General features: G+C 47.0%; 1 protein-coding gene across 1 annotated transcript in view; it reads right to left on the bottom strand.

Moving 5' to 3' along the window:
- KIF14 (kinesin family member 14) overlaps positions 1–21,806 on the bottom strand; it is a 606,238-nt gene that overhangs the window by 549,449 nt on the left and 34,983 nt on the right. Inside the window, exon 5 of the mRNA XM_078641003.1 lies at positions 5,726–5,824. Within this exon, the coding sequence (XP_078497129.1) occupies positions 5,726–5,824 (99 nt within the window). The remainder of the gene's footprint in view (positions 1–5,725; positions 5,825–21,806) is intronic.

The following is a 21,806-nucleotide window of genomic DNA, read 5'->3' as shown; positions in this document are numbered from 1 at the left end:
GGACCACCGACCTGAGGTCCAGACAGTTTACTTGGTCCTTCTCTTTGGTTGGATGAGACAGAATAAAAATTGGGAAGTGTAATGTATGGCCCCAGATGGAAAGGGGTTACCACATCTAGGAGGAAATTGTTTTAGTTCCAAGGATACGTTTACTTGGGAATAAGCATGTAAACGATGGGCAGACACTTAGTGCCTGAAACTCACTGACATGCCTCACCAAGGTCACTGCAACAAGAAATACATTCTTGACAGTCAACAATCATAACTGAAAACCATGAAGGGGTTCCAAAGCAGCACCCACAAAAAAAGGCCAAAATCAGGTTTAGGTCCTATCGGGCATGATTAAGGAAGTTAGAGGAAACCTGTATGTCAATCCTTTCAGCAACTTTATCACTACAAGGGATTTAAAGAGGAACGGCTACTCCAGGAGGCAGAAACAAGCAGACAAACTGATAGGTATCCCTTCACGGTACTCAGTGTGCAGCCCTGCTGTGCCAGTGAGAGTGCAAATTGGAGAAACGCAAACATGCAAGTCTTCAAGGGATCTACTTGCTGTCCGCTCACCACAGATAGACTTGCTGGAGGGTCAATGAGCAAATAGGGTCAGGTTGACTACCTCCAGTGGCATATGGAAGCAGCTCAGATGTCCGTGCTCAATCTCATCACATGCAGATGTATACTCTGGAGATTGGGGTGCAAAATCTGCACCCAAGACTTCCTGTAAAGGATACTGGTGGGTGCAGAACTGTATGCAATGGACATTGCAATGAGTGACAAAGAGATCCACCTGAGGTGCCCACCGGGATAAGATGTCCAGAACCACGTAACACAATGGGAGAGATGGAGGTATGCCAAGTCACACCCTCCACAGCCATCAAAGTAAACACATTAAAGTACAGCGAGCAATTGTGAAAAGTACATTTTGGCCCCTAACAAGTTATTTAAGAACAAGATCTTCGAAGAAAGCCCTGTTTGGGATTATAAGCTAATATATTTACTGATTCTAGAGTGCCAATTAGATTGGATGTGGACGCCTCTCCCACTAGTTGGGGTATGCTTCATCTGCAACCTCATCCCAACCTGGTAAGATGAAACAACAAGGGCGGATTCAACCTCAATAAGAGAAAGTTTTTAATAAAAGCTAACTGGACAAGACTCTTTGCTTACAGTAACCACAGATGCAACCACCTCAACTATACTGGATGAAATAACCATGTCTTCATTCTTTTCTTAAACAGGTCGAAGGATGTTACTGAACGTAGCACCAAAGGGAGTTTATATCATACATCATCTAAAGATCCAGCTCCCTACAGTGGCCCTACGTCAGCCTGCCATAAGTAGAGTGCATGGAGGGAGGGGTAGTCAAGAAGGGAAGACCACGTGTCTAATGTTAGGAACTGGCAGCAGGGCAGGTGATGGCGAATCCTACCGCATACTGGGTGCCCATGATTGTAAACATGTGTATACAGAACAAGGGAACCCGTAAAGGTAGCGAGGGACCTCGGGTAAATTGCACGGTGTTAAAATGTCCCAAGTTGTCTGGGTCAATGTATGTGCAGAATTAGTGAGCACTTAACCTTTCACTTCACTGTTTATTCGCAACTTCACCACTCCAAAATGGCGCCCGTTCCTCACTCCCAGTTCACCCAATAGTCCTTCCACACTCACTACCACGGCGTGCTTCAGACTTTTTAGACCGGTCCCCGGAAGCTGGCAGTAACACGCCATCCGGCAGACCAGACGGGACCCATTCGCTGCCCGACAGCGCTACGATCACGGTAAGCACCTGAGCACACTACCACCCCCGCCCCTCACCCCACCCGGCTACCGCTCCTCGAAACGGGGCCCATATCAATGTGGAACTTTCTCTCTTTTAGGAGCGCTTTCCCCATTGTGGGATCTGGATCGACAAGTGTTCATTGAACACCTCCTTTTACTCGGTTAAGGTAACCAACCTCCCAGCATGACGCGTATTCACCACAGTTCGTTCTAGCCTCGACGCTAGTAACTTATAACTCTATTTCCAATCCCTTCACAGTTTAATTCTGGTCGACCCTGAACCACGTATTCCCCAGAAGCAGAGTACGGCTATAATTACTTGCTAAGCCATTCAGGTAACCGGAATTTTAAATTATTGTCGGCTGTCACCATCACGAGCCTCAATGATTAGACTTATACTAATCAATAGTTACTCTTCTAGATGGCCTGCCGTCTAGCTGCCTGGTTCCCCACGCCGCTTACGCACCTTCATTAAAGTGCAACGGTCAGTTCTATCTTATAACCTGTTTCTCAACACAGGTTCCCACACCATTCGCATGTACCGCGTCACCATACAGCATGACGAGCCTGCACTCGCCAACGTGCCGCACCAACAGGTCCTTGGTCTCACTACTCACTGCCCTGCACGAACCGCACATGAAAGTGCTTCACCGGCACTGGTCACCAACCCCTCACCCACGCTATTACAGCAAAACTCCGCCGCACGTGAGCACCACACAAAAAACGAGCACATTGCCAACCGTGCCCTTTTGTAACAACTCGCACTGCGTCCGCTGCACCCTTTTAATGTGTAAATAGCAGCACGTTAGAGTTGTGTAACAATGACATGCTGTAAGTTTGAATATATGTCTCTGAGATAAATTGTCTCTTTTCTCCCCCCTTTTTCCTGTTCTCCCAATGTGTAATTACAGGCTTGTTTTTATATACACTCAGGCAAAATGTCTATTGTAGTCCTGAAGATGCTCCCAATTTAATTTCTGGAGATAGGGATCGAAACGTTACGTCGACAGTTTGTGCAGTTCTGCTTCCCTTCTCAATTTTGTAACATGTGTTGCAGTTACTGCAGGCTATGAGCTTATGAAAAATTTCACTGTACTATAAGCCACCGCCTTTCTCCACCTTGTTTGCCTGCTATTCTATCCTCTTCCTTTCCAATGTATTGTCTCCCTTCCTTGACTAGGTACAGGCTTGTGCCCAGTTAATGGTTCCTTTCTCAATTTTTCTAAATTGTATTTATCCAACCTTCAAAATAAAAATCTCCTCGTCCGGCTGGACTTGGGAGAAGAAGATACATAGTCCTTATTATAAGTCTGTGTCATATATTATATGCTATATTTGTAATAAGCCTACGACCTTTGTTTACTTTAAAACATGATTGTAAACAGGCAGACTAGGAGGGTTTGGACTTTGGAGGCTGCGGAAGGGGGTGGGGGTGGACTAACCTGATCGCTAGCCACCTGACCAATGGAATCGGTCGGAACTGCGTCTATGGCCACACTGGGGCTGGAAAGCTTGTGCGTCGTGAAGGCTGTGTGGGTAAGGATGTGGCTGTACACCCCTTCCGTGGCCGCGAAAAGCAGATTGAGGGTGAAGAGGGGCCATAGGAAGGACCTGGCTGTAGCCCTGCTGTCCTTAACGCGCTTCAGCGCCAAATCCACCTTGTCTCAGATAACGTGGGAGCCATCAAAGGCATGTTCATGAGCGATGTCTGGACATCACAAGAAAAGGCGTGGCGTCACAGGACCAATGTTGACAAAATCGATCTGCCTAGTGCGTCAGTGGTGTTTAGTCCACATCTAATGTGGAACTTAGCTGTGGAACTTAGCTGCATCCCACCCATCGGCAGCATCCTGGGAGAGTATGGTCTGAGCCTCCATCGGGGCTGTTGGCAGCACCTGCACAACCATATCCCACACGGCATGGGAATAGCGGCCAAAAAGGCATGCGGAGGTCACTGACCATAAGGCCAGGCTGGAGGAAGAAAACATTTTCTTGTCTAAATTGTTCAGCCTCTTGATTCCTGATCCGACGGGGTGGTTGGGATCCGGCGGGGTCTTTGGGAATGTGCCAGGATTTACAGGAGAAGTGGAGGCTTGGACCATCAAGCTCTCTGGGGTAGGGTGTTCTGTATGGAATTTGGGGCCCCAGGATCGGGCGGTTGGCGGTTGGGGGGGGGGGGGAATAGTCCTGTTCACAGGAGCCCCTGTGGTGGGCTTGGACCAGGTCCCAAGCAGGACATCAGTAAGTGCTTCATTAAATGGGAGAAGCAGTTCGGAAAGGGAAACTGTATTTGAGCAGGGGTCACTCCGGTTGCTGGAAATGCAGGGAGGAATCAAGTTGGCCCAGGCGTCGTCAATAACTATTCGTTCAGTAGCTCTCCTGAACCACTGTAGGAGTGCTTACATCTTAGCCAGTAGTTCAGAAGGAGAAGCCAATGGCACCAATGTCAGTGCCAGAGGTGAAGAAATCAGCATGGAGAGTACTGGAGGAGGGTCAACCCGCAAAGATCTCAGTACCCAGGAAACTTCCTAATGATGCCAGTGACAGACAAAGTGGACCGGGGAACGAAGGACAAGTGGCACGATTAGTAGAGTTGCCATTGGATATCATGCAGCGACCCCAAAGTTTTCCACAGGACATGCGAGTACTCCACCCTGCATGCAGCAGGGCGGATTGGCACCTGGAGCCAGACACTCCAGGTAGGCTTGAGGTGGCATCAGAGGGGGTGCCGCAAACTGAAGAACTATTAACAGCTGGCAGAAGCTGTTCTGGTGGAGTTGGCTCTACCAGTACTGGCTCTGAAGAGGACTCCAGTGGAGGTAGCACTTACTTTATTTGGGGACAGTCTGTTAGATGAGGAGTCCCAATACCTTTTCTTCTATTGGTGCTTATGTCCTTTTTCCCTCAACAACTTCAATGAAGGTAATCCAAAAGACAACCTGGTCCTTGAATACAAGTGGTGCTGGAAAAAGCGCTTCACGCTGACAAACCTGGTGCTGTGCCTAGAGAGAAACATTTGTTCAGTCCATGCATATTTCTAAGGCCTAAAATGTAGTTTCCACTATTATTTTTTGCTTTCATAACACCTCTAAATCCATTTTTTAGATCTTGTATACTATTTACACATGGTGTACAAAGAAGTTTTGAGAGATTTACATTTGGCTATGCCACATACTGAAGCATTGTCTTCTTGTAAAAGATGCATCAGAGAATAACTGAAGGCCTGAAAGGTCAATAAAACAGGGTATAATCTAAAAGCAGGAGTCAACTATCCTCTGTAAAAAAACTGAATATTCTCAGATGTTGGGAACCAACAATAAAAATGTACAGATATTAAGGTGAAAGTTGTTGTATACCACAAGTTCCAAAAGTCGTATTTGATTAAAATAACTAAGGCAATATTAAACCCCAGTATCAATGGGTCTCCCTACAACTGGCATGGCAGAGCATAAAAGTAGGGTTTTACAGCTTGTCCCAATTTACGCTGACAATGACTTGTCCTCTTCTGAAATAACACATATGAGCTAAAAATTATGGAAAGGGGAATGGTATCCGGAGACAGCCTTGACCCAAGTAATACCATGGAATATCGAGCAGGAGAATATTGTTATATCATAATATTGAACACAAAGTATTGAAGTTCAAAATATCTAAAGGTTAGTGCATACAGAGGAAATATAGATTTACTATTCCTAAATCTACATCAACGTATCTTGAATATATAGATATCAAGGCACAAATAGGTATAGAAAATCTTTGCATACCTTTCGATATTTTGTCCCTTGATATTCTATCTAACATATTTAGGTCCCATGCCATTCCCTACTTGATATTTAGGAAGCTAACCCCATTAAAGTCTTTCTTGCAGACAAACAAGGTTAGAGCATGATGTTGATAACATCTTTACTATTGTTTACAAACTTAGGCGTGCCGTTTAAAACCTTACCGGTTGCTTTTTCTGTCCATTTTCTGTGGTAAGAACAAGCAGATCATGGATTCTTTCATTGTAGATTTCAAAATAGCTCATTTCAAGGTGATAAGAAATCTAAAACAAAATAAACGTTAATGTTTTAAATGCTACTGCTTACCAACCCCAGTACCATTTTTGAATGTGCGTATTCAAAGTAATTTGTTTTTGTGTCTATTACAGAAATTATAAGACACATTTTAGGTCTTTTTTGGCAGAAAATAAGGTCTCAAAAAGAATACTAATGTTTAGCAATCTTCTAAGGAGGCGAGGTTAAAAAAAAACACCACTTACCCGAATATGGAAAAAGATATATGCTTTCTCAAAACGTCTGGTATAGATGATTTAAATGTATTCTGCCAATGCTAATAAGAAAAACTACAATAGATCAGCGAACATGAGGAAATCAATCTAATGAGGACATGAGATAGGCAAGCATGGGAGCCCCAAAATGAGACTTATAGTAGAGCTTTTTTTGGAGGTTTTGTGTTTGTCTCTTCAAATTGGTCATTCTTTTCTTTTCGCCACTCCTCCTCCTTTTGGATAGCATGGATTAATGGGATTAAATAAACAAATTGGTGTGGCACAAGATACTTCCAGGGTTAGAGGAATGGCCATGTGCTTCATCTAGTCCATAAATATAACTATTAACTCAAAGATACTAGCATTAACATGGTGTATAAACAAAGAGTTTCATTCATAAGTATCAGAGAGCTTTTTCCCAACATTCAGCCATACATTTTCTCACAGTGTTACTACACAGCAAAGAACTGATAATTTTGCAACAACATATTTTGAGTACAGCTATAAGGATATGTGATCAATCTTTATTCATCTAATTCAATATAACATAAAAACTGAAAAAAGCACAAAGAAAGAATAATCATAGATCCAACCTGAAGGGGAACATCGACACATATAATCATATAAATTCTACCATCTCCAATCATAACATTAAATACATGTAATCAGAAAACTAATAACCTTAACAAAAGGTAATGTCTCCACTGAGTTAATAATGTTCATTGGTTAGGTCCACTGAGTTAATAGTTTTCATTGGTTAGGCTTAAACAGCCATTCATAACGCATAAGTCATGGGCTGCAAATTGTGTCCTACGCCGATGACACGCAGCTGGTTATCTCCCTTTCACGTGCGCCCGGCCTTGCCATGGACAGCTTCAGAGCTTGCATGCAAGATCTTGCAACCTGGATGTCCACTAATTGCCTCAAATTAAACGGCAACAAGACCGAGGTGCTCGTGGTGGGGAGGAACCCATCTGTCTGGTCGTCGGCGTGGTGGCCCCCATGCCTAGGAGAGGTCCCAACTCCCCGTCAAGAAATCAAAAACCTAGGTGTCTGGCTCGATACTGACCTATTTTTTGGACCCCAGATAGACCGGGTGGCGGGTGTATGCTTTAGCGTCTTAAAAAGCCTATGGAAGGTCCATGTTCTCCTTCCTACGTCCGCCCGTAGAACGCTGGTGCATGCACTCGTCACATCGCGGTTGGACTATGGTAACCTATTGTATCTGGGAGCAACCTGTAAGGCAACAAACCGCCTTCAGGTTTTACAGAATGCGGCAGCTCGCCTTACTTTAAATCTCCCTAAAAGATCGAACTCCAAAGCTGCCCTTCAGACCCTCCACTGGCTGCCAGTAAGGAGCAGAAGTGAATTCAAAGCCCTCTGCACCTGCCATCGCATCCTTGCTGGGAAGGCGCCAGCACCACTCCAGAACCTTGTCATTAGGCATGTACCATCTCGCGCTCTGCGCTCTTCATACGGAGGCCTATTAAAGGTCCCTAGGGTGAGCAGGACCCGCATGGGAGGGAGGTCCTTTCGCTATTTGGTGGTGAAGAGTTGGAATGCCCTACCTCTCAACCTTCGCTTGGATCCTTCTGAACCGAGCTTCCGGAAGAAACTTAAGACATCTATTTTTAGGATAATCGGGCCTTTCCCCTATTTCTGTCTCTGAGCTTTCAGTTCTAGCGCGGGGACACGCTTTTAGCGTAACCAGGCGCTATACAAATTTCCCTTATTATTATTATTATTATTATTATTATTTAACCAGGATAAAGAATGTGTCAGTCAACAAATCATCATTAGATTTCAAGGCCAAATCTGGTTTTGCCTATACCAGTTTCGTAACCTAAAGAGTCTCCAGTGGTCCAAAAAACAAACAAAATTAACTTGGTACACAAGGCTGGTGGAAATGAACTTGAAATGTGGGAGGATGGTTTCCAGAGGTGTCAAATTTATATTGCTCAATGGCTAGCATATGAGGATTGCCATCAGGGAAAAGACAGTGAAGTGTTTATTTAGTCCCTTGACAAGTAGGCATTCTCTTTTGCCCCTTGCTCATAGTACAGATCAAAATAGATTATTTCAAAGTAAAATCAATGTTAAATGCACTTTGTCAACTGTATTGTGGTAATCACAATAAACAGAATACCAGAACTGCAGGCACCCTGGTGTTCACAGCTAATCGGGGTGGACACAAAGTATCACAGGAGTGGTGTGAAATATATGATGGCCTGTATTGCGCTCACAGAACTCTTAACAAAAAAGCAAATGTAGTTCTCTAGGTCAGGACCAGGAGAAGGGATCTCGCTTGTTCATTGGTAGTGGTGCCTGGAAACTATAACTGTGGCACATGGTACATATACTGAAAAACACCGGATAACAAACAATGATAAATTGGGGGCCAAGAGGGTGCGGAGGTTTGGGTCCAGTCAAGTGCCACTGCAGGTTGATCTAAGTGGCAAAGGAGAGGAGACAAACGAGGAGATAACCGGGAAGCCATAAAATGAACAATTTGAACTCGCAAACTGAAATTTGAGAGTCACACTCCCCATAATAATTTTTTTTCTCGTAGGAAAACAGCCATTTCCCAAGTCTCTGGGCCAACATCACAACAGTCCTGGGTTGAGTGATTCACTGTCCATCACCTTGGCTATGAAAATTTGTTTTTCCTTTAGTGTAAAAGTCTCGATCCAAGTCTGACTTGTAATTTAAAAAATAAAATAAAAGGCCCTGAGAGTTCCTCCGGCTGTCACTGTTCTGTTAATTCTACCAGTCTAATTTTCTCCGCTTGTCCTCACTTTGCCAGTACAGTACACATCAGGAACAGCTCTGCTCTTTCTATATCGTGGTCCTTTTTAGTGCAAGCTACGTGTCCTTGGCCTTCTCTTGACAGAAGCAGTGAAGGTGTCACTGGGTCTTTGACTTCATTGGTGTGTCACTGAGTCAATAATAGTGTGCATATCCAGGACCCTCAGTGTGCCCTGTGAAGTGTGACTATGTTCTCCTTGACCAGTCCTAGAGTTCAGTTGTACAACTGACTGATCAACTCTGCTGCCTTCCTCCACCTGGTGTACCCTTCCACCTTGTACACCCCATCCCCATTGTGCTACTGATAACTACCTTATTCCCGGTCTTTTCTATTGCTGACATATGCTCTCCAGTCATGATGATTAATCTGTTCCTGTCCCAGCTTTATTCCATTTGCATTCTCTTTACACCAAGAATATTGTAGAAGTATTCTTCAAGCATTCAAATATTCAAATACTATTTACAAGTGTGTTCTTCATTGAAACACAAACCTTTAGCCTGTTTTACATTTTGTCATGTCACCATCACTGTACCATTTGCATAATGATCTAATGACTAGGTCTTTATATGTTACTGCCGGGACCTACACAGCTTACAGCACGCCTCCAGGACTGTGAGTACGGGTGGAGGAAGTTTGCATAGTACCTGGATGCTGGGAAGCAAAGGTGACCAGAGAAAAGAATTGTGCCCCTTATCGCCATTCTGTTAGCGAAGTACCAATAAAATAGGTTAAACAAGTGTAAGCAGCTGGTGGTGAAAGAGGGAAGAGCAAGGGAGCTGCAGCAGAGGACAAGAGAGGGAGGAAGGGAGTGGGGCCTGTGGTAAGGGTGGAGAAGAGGGCATGGAACCTATGGTGAGAGATAGAGACGGGAGAAGAATGGAACGTGTACTGGGAAAATAAACAAAAAGGAATGGGGCATTTTGAGTGACAGTGGATAAAAGAATATGGATCTTGTGCTAAGAGGGTTGCTGGATAAACCTTATGCTGAGAAAATAGAAAGGAAGAAAGGTAGACGCCTGAAGGGCCAGTGGAAGGATTGTTGAAAGTGGGAAGAAATGAAATCATTTTAGTGCCTACGGTGAGAGAACAGTTTGGAAGGTAAATGGTAGTGATAAGAGTCTGCACAGATGCTCATTACTGAAGAGCAGGGAGCGAACAGGCTAACGGGATCATGTTTTCTTGGAAGCCTGAAGCAAACTAGTAACGCATGTGTGTCAGCCTACCTAACTGATTAGGAAGTAAGTGGACCAAGCGGTTTTCTTTGGAGAACTAGTAGACTTCTGTGGCACTTAATCCCTTGGATAAGTACATGCTATCACACCTGCCATCAACTATTTTTAACAAACTGAATATAGTACTTTATAGTGTGTACATGCAGACAAATACCGATTCTGTGAAAGGCACAATGCTCGAGCTATAAAATGTCAACATTACAACTGTTTGGGACAATGAGCAAGAATGTAAGAACCTCTTGTCATGTAGGAGTATGCAAAAATTATCTTTGGTAATAAGGTGTTTTTTAAGAGGGGTTTTCCATGCAATGTTCAAGAAGAAACTTTAAAGCTTTTTCATTTTCACAAATTGATAAAATTAATAATCCACATTTGTAAAGCGCACAACCACCCGTAAGGGTCGCAGCATACAGCATCAAGATATGCTCATAATGCTACAAAAGTCAATGGGTATATGTGCTAGTAATATAATGCTATTAATTTAAAAGTCTGAGTCTACATCTATAAGTTCAATATGTGGATCTATATTCATTGTAACGTCGTTTTCCAAGACCAAAATATATATGTAAAAATACCAATAAGGTGAAATGAAATAAAGAAGATAGAGGTGGCAATTTTAAAAAGAAATACCATAAAGAGCACTAATGATGGATCACTTACCTGTAAATGTACTCAGAAATATAAGTTTGTTAAAAATTAACCCTTACAGTGGCCTAAAGCAAGGATATGTTCTTGCACTATGTATATTCAATCTTTTCATGGCTGATCTACATCAACATCTGGATAATGTTAGCGAACACTCTCCTAAATTTGCAAACTGTAATTTAAAATATCTACAATATGCTGACAATACCAGAGTACTCAGCAATACACTCATAGGCTTACAGCGGTTAATTAGGTCCTTCGATGAATATGTAACAGCTAATCGTCTGGAGCTGAATATTAAGAAAACTAACAATGTGGATAGGGAAGTCCGCTCTTAGACCTAGAGTCTGGCAAGTAAAGGGGATGCCCACTGAGCCTGTCAGGAGCTATTAATATCTAGAAATTTTATCTGAAGACAAAGTTTAGTTTAAAAGACATTTTAATCTTTGAAGAGCCAAAACCATATCCTCCATTTTTGCTTTTAAGATATTGTGAGGCAAATTAATGTGCCCTACTATGATCATTTTCTAAATCATGAAAGTAAAATTGGTTCCTGCGCTAACCTATGGCTCAGTCATCTTTGAGGTTTATGTGCTAAATTATTGGATCTGCTTAACATTAAGGTTCATTAATCTATCTTCGAGATTCCGAAGTACATTGGTCATGAAGAAAGTCGTTTGGAGTTTGGTCTACAAAGTCAAGTCTTAGTGAGACAGGCTGCTTTTAAAAAAAAGATTACATGCCTTGCTTTTATCTGAGCCTGGCTCTAGCCAGGGCTTTAAATGGGCCAGGTCTCACCGTGTCTGAGCACCGGCAGTTTTTTTGAGGGGGCCTCGAAACGGGTCTCTATCGGGCTCTGGTTTGTGCCCTGGTCCAGGCTTTCGGTTTGTTGTCCCGGAATGGAAGTTTTTTCAATATTATATACAAGCCATAGTTGCTGCTTATTTATCTAATACAACTAACAACCATTGACAAAGCCAATAGTCCTGACTTGTAGATTTGATGTGACTTGTATCATATAGCTGGACGCAATGACAGGAACAGCAAAATACATGTCGGGCGGCACAAGGTGCTAAACACAGATTTTTACCTTCCTTGTTTTTAAGCCACGCCCTTAATTACATGGACCACGCCCCTTTGAGAGACCCCCCCATTTTTTTCATCCCACTTAAAGCCCTGGCTCTAGCTAATCCGTTTTGGCAAGAAATCAGCAACTGTTTATACAGGAGTTTGGTGAATCTATTTATCTGCGTATTTCAATACATTCGACTACTAGCCATAGGGACTTTCAGAAAGGAATAAAGTTTCCTTTAAGAACCTATTAAATCGAGTAACAAAACTGGGCTCCTTTACAGCAGATGAAGATGCTTTAGCAGCCAAAAAGACCACTTAGACTGTAATCAACTCCTTTGAAAAAACTGAGGTCCAGTCTTACCTGCAGTCATACTTTCCACCTTATATGAGGGACGCATTTCTCATGTTAAGATTTGACAGGTATCCAACTAAGGAAGGAACACTAAGGTCGGTACCCCAAGATGGTTGCAACAATGGCCAGCAACCAGTTGTAGACTTTGTGGTTACACAAAAGAATCCTTATTGCACATAGTTTGTCTCTGTCCGCACCTGCTACAAGCTCGACAAACTCTTAGAACCACTGTACTTAGAGGCAGGTGTGAGAACGTGCCACCAGGCCGTTACACAAATTTTTATCGGGCAAGTCAATTCCTTTAAATTGTCGACTTATAAAGTTTCTGACCAGGCGGACAGTATGTTGATATTCGCATCCTAAATGACCAGTGTTAGACCTGTCTGACTTTTTGCGTAGTCCCTCCAATTTATTATTTATTTTGTCCCCTTTTTGCCCCTCATACCCTTATTAATTTTTGTGTCCACTAGCTTTTTCTAGGTGTTGGTCAAGGGGATAGGTGTTCTTTCCCCCTTCATAGTTTTTCACCTCAGGCCTAGAGGCCTTTTCTGACAGGGAAATAGCTGGAGTCACAAAATGGTGGCTACCAACTGTCCTAACTGCCAACCCTGGAACCTGTCCCATAGAGTAGAATAGGGCGTTCCAGAACCTTCTGGTCCCTTCTCGACTCCTGAGGGTCAGCCTATAAAAGGCGGAATGCTGGACAGCCATTTTGTCTTACCAGAGAGAGTCAGCTGGAGGACAGGCTGTAGCAGAAGTTGGGGGGAAGGCTAGTCAGAGGGTTGATCTCCTGGACTGGGATGCTGCCCTATTGACCCACCTCTTCATCCCCACTGGGTTACTGGTCTTGTCCCCGCTGTTTAGGGTTACTGGAGACCCTGGGCGCCTGACCAATCCCTAGACTGGAAGAATGGGGATATGAAAAGGAGAAGGAGACTGCAGCACTGTGGAGTGCAGTCCTCTGCCCAGTGAAAAGACTTTAGTGAGACTGTGCTGAGAGGGTCTCAAACGGAGAGGGGTTCATCTTTGTGGTACCCCCTCACTCCGCACTTTAATCGCATTTTGCCCAATTGCTGGAGACTCCCCCTCTGGTGCCAAACCCCACAGTGTCCCTCTTCCTACCAGTTGCGACGTGTGCTGAGGGAGCGGAGGCGGAGAGACGACGAACCGTTCCGCTCCTGAATTGGTAGTGTGACGAGCGGCGCCGATTTGGAGCGGTGGGTGCAAGTCCTGAGGTGAGGAGCGGACCGGGAGGAGCCCTTGTGGATGTCCTAGCGGGCGGAGTAGAAAGGAAGCGCCGACCGAGAAGCGCGGCCTCCGTTGGTGAGACACACCCTCTTCGCGCATGCCCGGTTGAGCGCTCGGCGGGGCGGAGCCGGTCGAGAGGAGTAGTGTTTCCCCGATCAGAGCGAGGGAGAAGTGAGAGGAAACGCCGGGAATCCTACGGCGGCTGTGGCGAGTGGTAACTTTTCTCCCCTGCTCGAGCGCTACATGGAGAAGCTGGCGTGAGCGGGAGGGGAGAGTTGTGGAGCCCAAGCGCGGCTTGGGGAATACTGCGGTAATTGCCTTCTCCGTTCGAGCGCCACACAGAGGAGTTGACTCGAGGGGGGTGGGGAGAGCTGAAGGGCCCTAGAGGCTGGTTAATCTTGCCAGCGCCTGGCTCCTTTGTCCTGCCGAGTAATTTCCCCCACCCTCTGGCGTATCAAGACTTCAACTGACAGTTTTTCCACAAGTAAGGAGGTAATCTAAAGGGGGAAAGTGGCGCTGGAGCCCCTAAAGAAATAACTTAGACACTGGTTGTTTTTCCCTCCCCTGGGTTATACAAGGTGGGGAGTAGCTTGAAGAAACCAACTGCAAAGGGAGTGTTGAAGGTGCCTGCTGTTTAAGTAGAGGCATAAGTTCCTCATAGAGGCTGCTGGTGTCTATGTAAAATTTTGGTATATTTGAAACCTCTCAGTGACTGTGTACCTGAAGGGGGGTTGGAGGTGCTGTGGGAGACAAGTTTAGAGCACTTCATAGTAGTCAGATGTAATCAATCCCGGAGTCTAATGTAATGTATTATTTATGCTGATTAATGAGATAAGTTGATAATTTTGAAAGTATTATTAATTAATTCAATGACCACTGTATGTACTGAGTTGTGACTTCCAAAGGTATAAAAGCAGAGTATATTATTTTTTATATAAACAGACCCGTATTTTTCCAACATTGGTGTAGTGTCCTTTTTGTGTGTTATTACGTTGATTTACTGCGGGGTGGTGTGCAACCTTTACACATGTGCCTCTAGTGAGTGTGTCTTACCCTAGGCCAGGCTACCCTAGGTGACCTGACATCTCAGGTTCCAACAAGTTGGTGTCTAGCGGTGGGATCTTGACTGTGGTTGCAGCTACTCAGTAGTAATTAAACGTAATACACTAGCCTACACCAGGAGTTTTCTCCTAGCGGCCCTCCTAATTTGTCCTTTTGTTTTTCCAAATTTGTTCCTGGTGGTGGGGTGGAGGTGGCTTTAGGTTGCCCTTGCAACTCTAATTTCCTGGTGTGTATAACTTGGTATTTCCTGTTGTAAAATGGAGTTTGCACTAGAAAACCTAGATACCTATTCTGTGGCTCAGCTGAAAGATTTCTGCCAGAAAATGGGGGTATTTTTTAAGCATGGTACCAAGAAGGGGGAACTCCAGACCAGTCTCAGGGCTTGGGTGGAGGCACACAAAGAAGGGAAGGAGGAGGATGAAGGGGCAGACCGGGACATGGTTGTGGAGATAGAGGGATTATTCCACTCTGAGGGGGAAAACCTACTCCCAGGACCAGTGTCCTACTCCAGGAAGGGCAGTAGCGCCTCTGGGGGAAGCTTAACTGAAGCCGAGCTTACTGACAGGAGGGAAAAAAGGCAATTGAGATGGGAGTTGGCTAAGCTGGAGCAGGAGAAAGAGGAGCGGAGGATGGCTCACGAGTTCAGGTTGAAAGAGTTGGAACTCCAGGCCCTGCAACGGGGGCCCTCTCCTGTAATAAATGGTGGCAGCGAATCCAAAGAGACAGCCAGGGAGTCCAGACCCTATTTGCCAAAAGACCTTATTGCTAGCTTTAGTCAGGGAGATGACATAGCCAAATGGTTGGCTGCCTATGAGGTCTCCTTAAGAGCCCATGGGGTGCAGGAGAAGCACTGGGGGGTGGTTTGTATAAGTACATGCCTCCTACTGGTCGGGACACCTTGCTGGCCCTGGAACCAGAGGAGCAAACCAACTACCCCACCATGAAACTAGTATTGGTAAGGAAGTTTGGGCTTACCCCTGAGAGGTACCGTCAGAAGTTCAGGGGGAGCCACAAGTTAAGCACCCAGAACTGGGTGGACTTCCTTGATTATGCAAGAAAGGCATTAGAGGGCTGGGTCAAGGGCAGTGAGGTGAAGGATTATGAGGGGTTGTATGATCTATTTTTGAAAGAGCACCTCCTCGAGAAATGTTTTCCCGAGCTGCGCTAACACCTGGTGGACAGCAAGCTGACCAATCCCCGGAAGCTTGCAGAGGAGGCGGACATCTGGGCAAGTACCTGGGTGTCCTCAAAGGGGACTGGAGGGGATTCCCAAAAGGCCGGACAGGGCGCCCCCCAGAAGAAGGAGGGGGGAGATAAAAAGAGGGAGTTCTCTAAAGGTCCCCAAAACAATTTCCAAGGAAAGGGAACAGGTTTCACCCCTAAGGCAAACCCGCCCAGAAACCCTAATCCTGGCCAAAGCCAGCAGCCAAGGGTTCTTCACTGCTTTGAGTGTGGTGGTGTTTGACATTATAAGGGAGATGTCAGATGCCCAAAGAGACCACCCCCTCCCACCGGAGGAAAACCACCGGGAGTAGCTAGTGTAGCGCTCGGGGAGGAGTTGCCCTTAGATAAGGGGGGTGAGTGGGCGGGTGTCACCTTAGTGTCCCTGGGAGAACGGGAGATGGTCCCAAATATCCAGGTGCCCCCAAATACTGTTAAGTATGGGCATTGGGTCACCATCAATGGCCAGAGAGGGGAGGCTCTGAGAGATACAGGAGCCAGTATGACTATGGTGAGAAGTCAACTGGTGTCTCCAGAGCAGGTGATTCCTAATGTACTCCACCCCGCCGCGATGGCTGACGGCAGAATGGGCCACTATCCCGTGGCTGAGGTTCCCTTTGAGTGGGAAGGGGTTGAGGTTCACTTCGAGTTGCCGTAAGCCCTGCCGTGCCAGTTGATTGTCTGCTGGGAAATGATATGGAGCACAACACTTGGAGAGAGGTGGAATACCGGACGCACACTGCGATGCTGGGTACACCTGACTGGGCCTGTGTGAGCACAAGGTCTGCGACTACCCGGAGAGGGAATTCGCCCGGGTTGGAGCCTGGAACAATGGCCCAACCCGCTGCCAAAAAGGGACAGACCCGGAGACAGGAAGAGCCTGCTTCGACTTCCACGCCCCATGTGACAGATCGGCCACCTGCGGTGGTGGACCAGGAGTCCGTGGAGGGGGAAGTAGACTCTCTGGAGGATTTACCCATCCCTGCTGAGTGGCATGTGGAGGGAGGACCTACCAGAGAGGAATTCTGTAAGGGGCAGAGGGAGTGCCCCACCCTTGAGGGACTGAGGCGACAGGCTGAAGCCCAGGCAGCAGGTGATGTTACGGGACACTACCATATTTACTGGGAGGATGGACTCCTCTACAGTGAACCCAAGGTACCCTTACCTGGTTCGTCAAGGGCCTTGGTAGTCCCACACCAATACCGAGCCTTTCTACTGGAATTGGCTCATGTTATACCCTTGGCAGGACACTTAGGTCAGGACAAGACCTTTGCTCGGCTTGTCCTCCACTTTTACTGGCCTCAAATGAAAGTGGCGTCCAACACTTACTGTCGGACATGTGTATCCTGCCAGGCCAGTGGGAAAACAGGGGTGAAGCTGAAGGCTCCCCTGGAACCACTTCCAGTCGTTAGCACCCCCTTTGAAAGGGTGGGCATCGACATTGTAGGGCCATTGGATCCACCAACAACAGCTGGTCACAGGTTTATCCTGGTTCTGGTGGATCATGCCACACAGTATCCAGAGGCCATTCCTCTGAGGACTGTCACTGCACCTGTGGTGGCTAGGGCCCTGATGGGGATCTTTACCCGAGTGGGATTCCCCAAGGAAGTTGTGTCCGACAGGGGGACCAACTTTATGTCAGCGTACATGCGGGCAATGTGGAAGGAGTGTGGAGTGACCTACCGGTTCACCATTCCATACCACCCCCAGTCCAATGGACTGGTAGAGAGGTTCAATAAGACCCTGAAGGGCATGATAAGAAGTCTGCCTGAGAGCCTACGGAGGAAATGGGACGTCCTCCTGCCCTGTTTGCTGTTCTCCTACCGAGAAGTGCCGCAGAAGGGAGTGGGCTTCAGCCCTTTTGAACTGTTGTACGGGCACCCTGTCGTGGACCTCTCAGCCTGGTGAAGGATGGATGGGAAAAGTCTCCCAGAAAGCCTCCTCAGGATGTGGTGCGCTACATGCTGGCCTTCCGGAGCCAAATGGCAAAGTTGTGGAAGCAAGCTTCTGACAACTTGGAGGCCAGCCAGGCAGTAATGAAGGAATGGTACGACCACAATGCTCACCCGGTGGAGTTGGAGCCTGGCCAGAAAGTGTGGGTGATGGAACCTGGAGAGCTAAGTGCCCTTCAAGATCGTTGGACAGGCCCATTTGAAGTGTTGGAAAAGAAGGGTAAGGCCACTTACTTGGTGGATCTTAAGACCCCTCGACAGCCCCTACGGGTGCTGCATGCCAATCGCCTCAAACCCCACCATGAGAGGCCAGAGGTCATCCTGATGATGGTGACTGATGGTGCCGAGGAAGCAGAAAGCGAGCCTCTCCCTGATCTCTTCTCGTCTCAAGAGAAGGATGGGTCGGTGGAGGGAGTGATTCTCTCCCCATCCCTAACTCCTGAGCAGCGAGAGGATTGCCGCCAGGTATTGGAGCAGTACTCTTCGTTGTTCTCCCTTGTCCCGGGAAGAACCCACCTGTGTACCCATGATGTGGACACAGGAGACAGCCCACCAGTGAAGTCAAAGACCTACCGGCTGTCAGACAAGGTGAAGGCTAGCATCCATGGAGAGGTTGCCAAGATGCTAGAGCTAGGAGTGATAGAACCTTCCAACAGCCCCTGGTCCAGTCCGGTGGTGCTAGTGCCAAAAGCCGCTCCACCGGGCACCACGCCAGAACTGAGGTTTTGTGTGGATTACCGGGGACTGAACTCAGTTACAAAGACTGATGCTCATCCGATCCCTAGGGCGGATGAATTAATTGACCGGCTAGGAGCTGCCCAATATCTAAGTACCTTTGACCTCACTTCAGGGTACTGGTAGATCTCCTTGACAGATGGAGCAAAGGAAAGGTCAGCCTTCTCCACGCCTGAGGGACACTTCCAATTTTGTGTGATGCCCTTTGGGCTCAAAAATGCCCCCGGCACATTTCAGCGGCTGGTGAATCAGGTCCTCTCTGGAATGGAGAGTTTCTCTGCTGCTTACCTGGATGACATTGCTGTCTTCAGTAGCAGTTGGGAGGACCATTTGCAACATTTGCAAGCAGTTCTCCAGGCCCTGAAACAAGCTAGATTGACCATCAAAGCCAGCAAATGCCAGATTGGGCAGGGGTCGGTTGTGTACCTTGGACACTTGGTGGGTAGGGGGTCAGTGCAGCCCCTGCAGGCAAAGATTGAGGCAATCATGGCCTGGAAACCCCCCAAGACACAGACTGAGGTCCGAGCTTTCCTGGGCCTCACAGGCTACTACCGTCGCTTTGTGAAGGGATATGGCACTATTGTAGCACCCCTCACAGAGCTCACCTCAAAGAAACAACCTCGACGGGTAGTTTGGACGAAAGCTGGTCAGCAAGCTTTTGAGAAACGGAAGCAGGCAATGTGTGCAGCACCAGTCCTGAGGGCCCCAGACTTCTCCAAGGAGTTCATTGTCCAGACAGATGCATCAGAACATGGCATTGGGGCAGTGTTATCGCAACTAAATGAAGAGGGCCTGGATCAGCCTGTGGTCTTCTTATCCAGGAGACTGCTTCCACGGGAACAGAAGTGGAGTGCAATTCAGAGGGAAGCTTTTGCGGTGGTGTGGGCTCTGAAGAAGCTGCGGCCATACCTGTTTGGCTCGCACTTCCTGGTTCAGACTGACCACCGACCCCTTCGTTGGCCAATGCAGATGAAGGGGGAGAATCCCAAGCTGTTGAGGTGGTCCATCTCCCTACAGGGAATGGACTTCCGGGTGGAACATCGACCTGGAGTTGACCACGCCAACGCAGACGGTCTCTCCAGGTATTTCCGCCTTAGTGATGAGGACTCCCAAGGGGTTGGGTAGTTCTCCCCACTTTCAGCTGGGGGAAACGTGCGTTAGACCTGTCTGACTTTTTGCATAGTCCCTCCAATTTATTATTTATTTTGTCCCCTTTTTGCCCCTCATACCCTCGTTAATTTTTGTGTCCACTAGCTTTTTCTAGGTGTTGGTCAAGGGGATAGGTGTTCTTTCCCCCTTCATAGTTTTTCACCTCAGGCCTAGAGGCCTTTTCTGACAGGGAAATAGCTGGAGTCACAAAATGGTGGCTACCAACTGTCCTAACTACCAACCCTGGAACCTGTCCCATAGAGTAGAATAGGGCGTTCCAGAACCTTCTGGTCCCTTCTGGACTCCTGAGGGTCAGCCTATAAAAGGCGGAATGCTGGACAGCCATTCTGTCTTACCAGAGAGAGTCAGCTGGAGGACAGGCTGTAGCAGAAGTTGGGGGGAAGGCTAGTCAGAGGGTTGATCTCCTGGACTGGGATGCTGCCCTATTGACCCACCTCTTCATCCCCACTGGGTTACTTGTCTTGTCCCTGCTGTTTAGGGTTACTGGAGACCCTGGGCGCCTGACCAATCCCTAGACTGGAAGAATGGGGATGTGAAAAGGAGAAGGAGACTGCAACACTGTGGAGTGCAGTCCTCTGCCCAGTGAAAAGACTTTAGTGAGACTGTGCTGAGAGGGTCTCAAACGGAGAGGGGTTCATCTTTGTGGTACCCCCTCACTCCGCACTTTAATCGCATTTTGCCCGATTGCTGGAGACTCCCCCTCTGGTGCCAAACCCCACAGTGTCCCTCTTCCTACCAGTTGCGACGTGTGCTGAGGGAGCGGAGGCAGAGAGACGACGAACCGTTCCGCTCCTGAATTGGTAGCGGCGCCGATTTGGAGCGGTGGGTGCAAGTCCTGAGGTGAGGAGCGGACCGGGAGGAGCCCTTGTGGATGTCCTAGCGGGCGGAGTAGAAAGGAAGCGCCGACCGAGAAGCGCGGCCTCCGTTGGTGAGACACCCCCGCTTCGCGCATGCCCGGTTGAGCGCTCGGCGGGGCGGAGCCGGCCGAGAGGAGTAGTGTTTCCCCGATCAGAGCGAGGGAGAAGTGAGAGGAAACGCCGGGAACCCTACGGCGGCTGTAACTTCTCTCCCCTGCTCGAGCGCTACATGGAGAAGCTGGCGTGAGCGGGAGGGGAGAGTTGTGGAGCCCAAGCGCGGCTTGGGGAATACTGCGGTAATTGCCTTCTCCGTTCGAGCGCCACACAGAGGAGTTGACTCGAGGGGGGTGGGGAGAGCTGAGGGGCCCTAGAGGCTGGTTAATCTTGCCGGCGCCTGGCTCCTTTGTCCTGCCGAGTAATTTCCCCCACCCTCTGGCGTATCAAGACTTCAACTGACAGTTTTTCCACAAGTAAGGAGGTAATCTAAAGGGGGAAAGTGGCGCTGGAGCCCCTAAAGAAATAACTTAGACACTGGTTGTTTTTCCCTCCCCTGTGTTATACAAGGTGGGGAGTAGCTTGAAGAAACCAACAGCAAAGGGAGTGTTGAAGGTGCCTGCTGTTTAAGTAGAGGCATAAGTTCCTCATAGAGGCTGCTGGTGTCTATGTAAAATTTTGGTATATTTGAAACCTCTCAGTGACTGTGTACCTGAAGGGGGGTTGGAGGTGCTGTGGGAGACAAGTTTAGAGCACTTCATAGTAGTCAGATGTAATCAATCCCGGAGTCTAATGTAATGTATTATTTATGCTGATTAATGAGATAAGTTGATAATTTTGAAAGTATTATTAATTAATTCCATGATCACTGTATGTACTGAGTTGTGACTTCCAAAGGTATAAAAGCAGAGTATATTATTTTTTATATAAACAGACCCGTATTTTTCCAACATTGGTGTAGTGTCCTTTTTGTGTGTTATTACATTGATTTACTGCGGGGTGGTGTGCAACCTTTACACATGTGCCTCTAGTGAGTGTGTCTTACCCTAGGCCAGGCTACCCTAGGTGACCTGACATCTCAGGTTCCAACAACCAGCTTTTATTTTTTTTTATAATAGTTATTTTTATCAAGACAGTGAATCGATACATAGTCTGAAGTGAAGAGTAAATATGTCAGGAGCATATTTAAATATCACATTTACAACACTTATACAAGTACAACGGGGAAAACATGGTTCATGGCGATGGTGGATCGTCAAGGTGGGAAGTATGTGGGAGGTTACAAATGTTACCTCGGTAAGAGTTCCAGTTACTCCAAATCAATAACCACTTTTTAGGGCATCCCAGTGTTACATAAAATGTTTTTTCCCTAAACATGCACCAGTCCATATCCCTCTTCCAGTCGTTTA

The sequence above is a fragment of the Lissotriton helveticus genome, chromosome 1_1, assembly GCF_964261635.1.
Source record: "Lissotriton helveticus chromosome 1_1, aLisHel1.1, whole genome shotgun sequence".
Lineage (NCBI taxonomy): Eukaryota > Metazoa > Chordata > Amphibia > Caudata > Salamandridae > Lissotriton > Lissotriton helveticus.
This window is presented reverse-complemented; position numbering and strand designations above follow the sequence as displayed.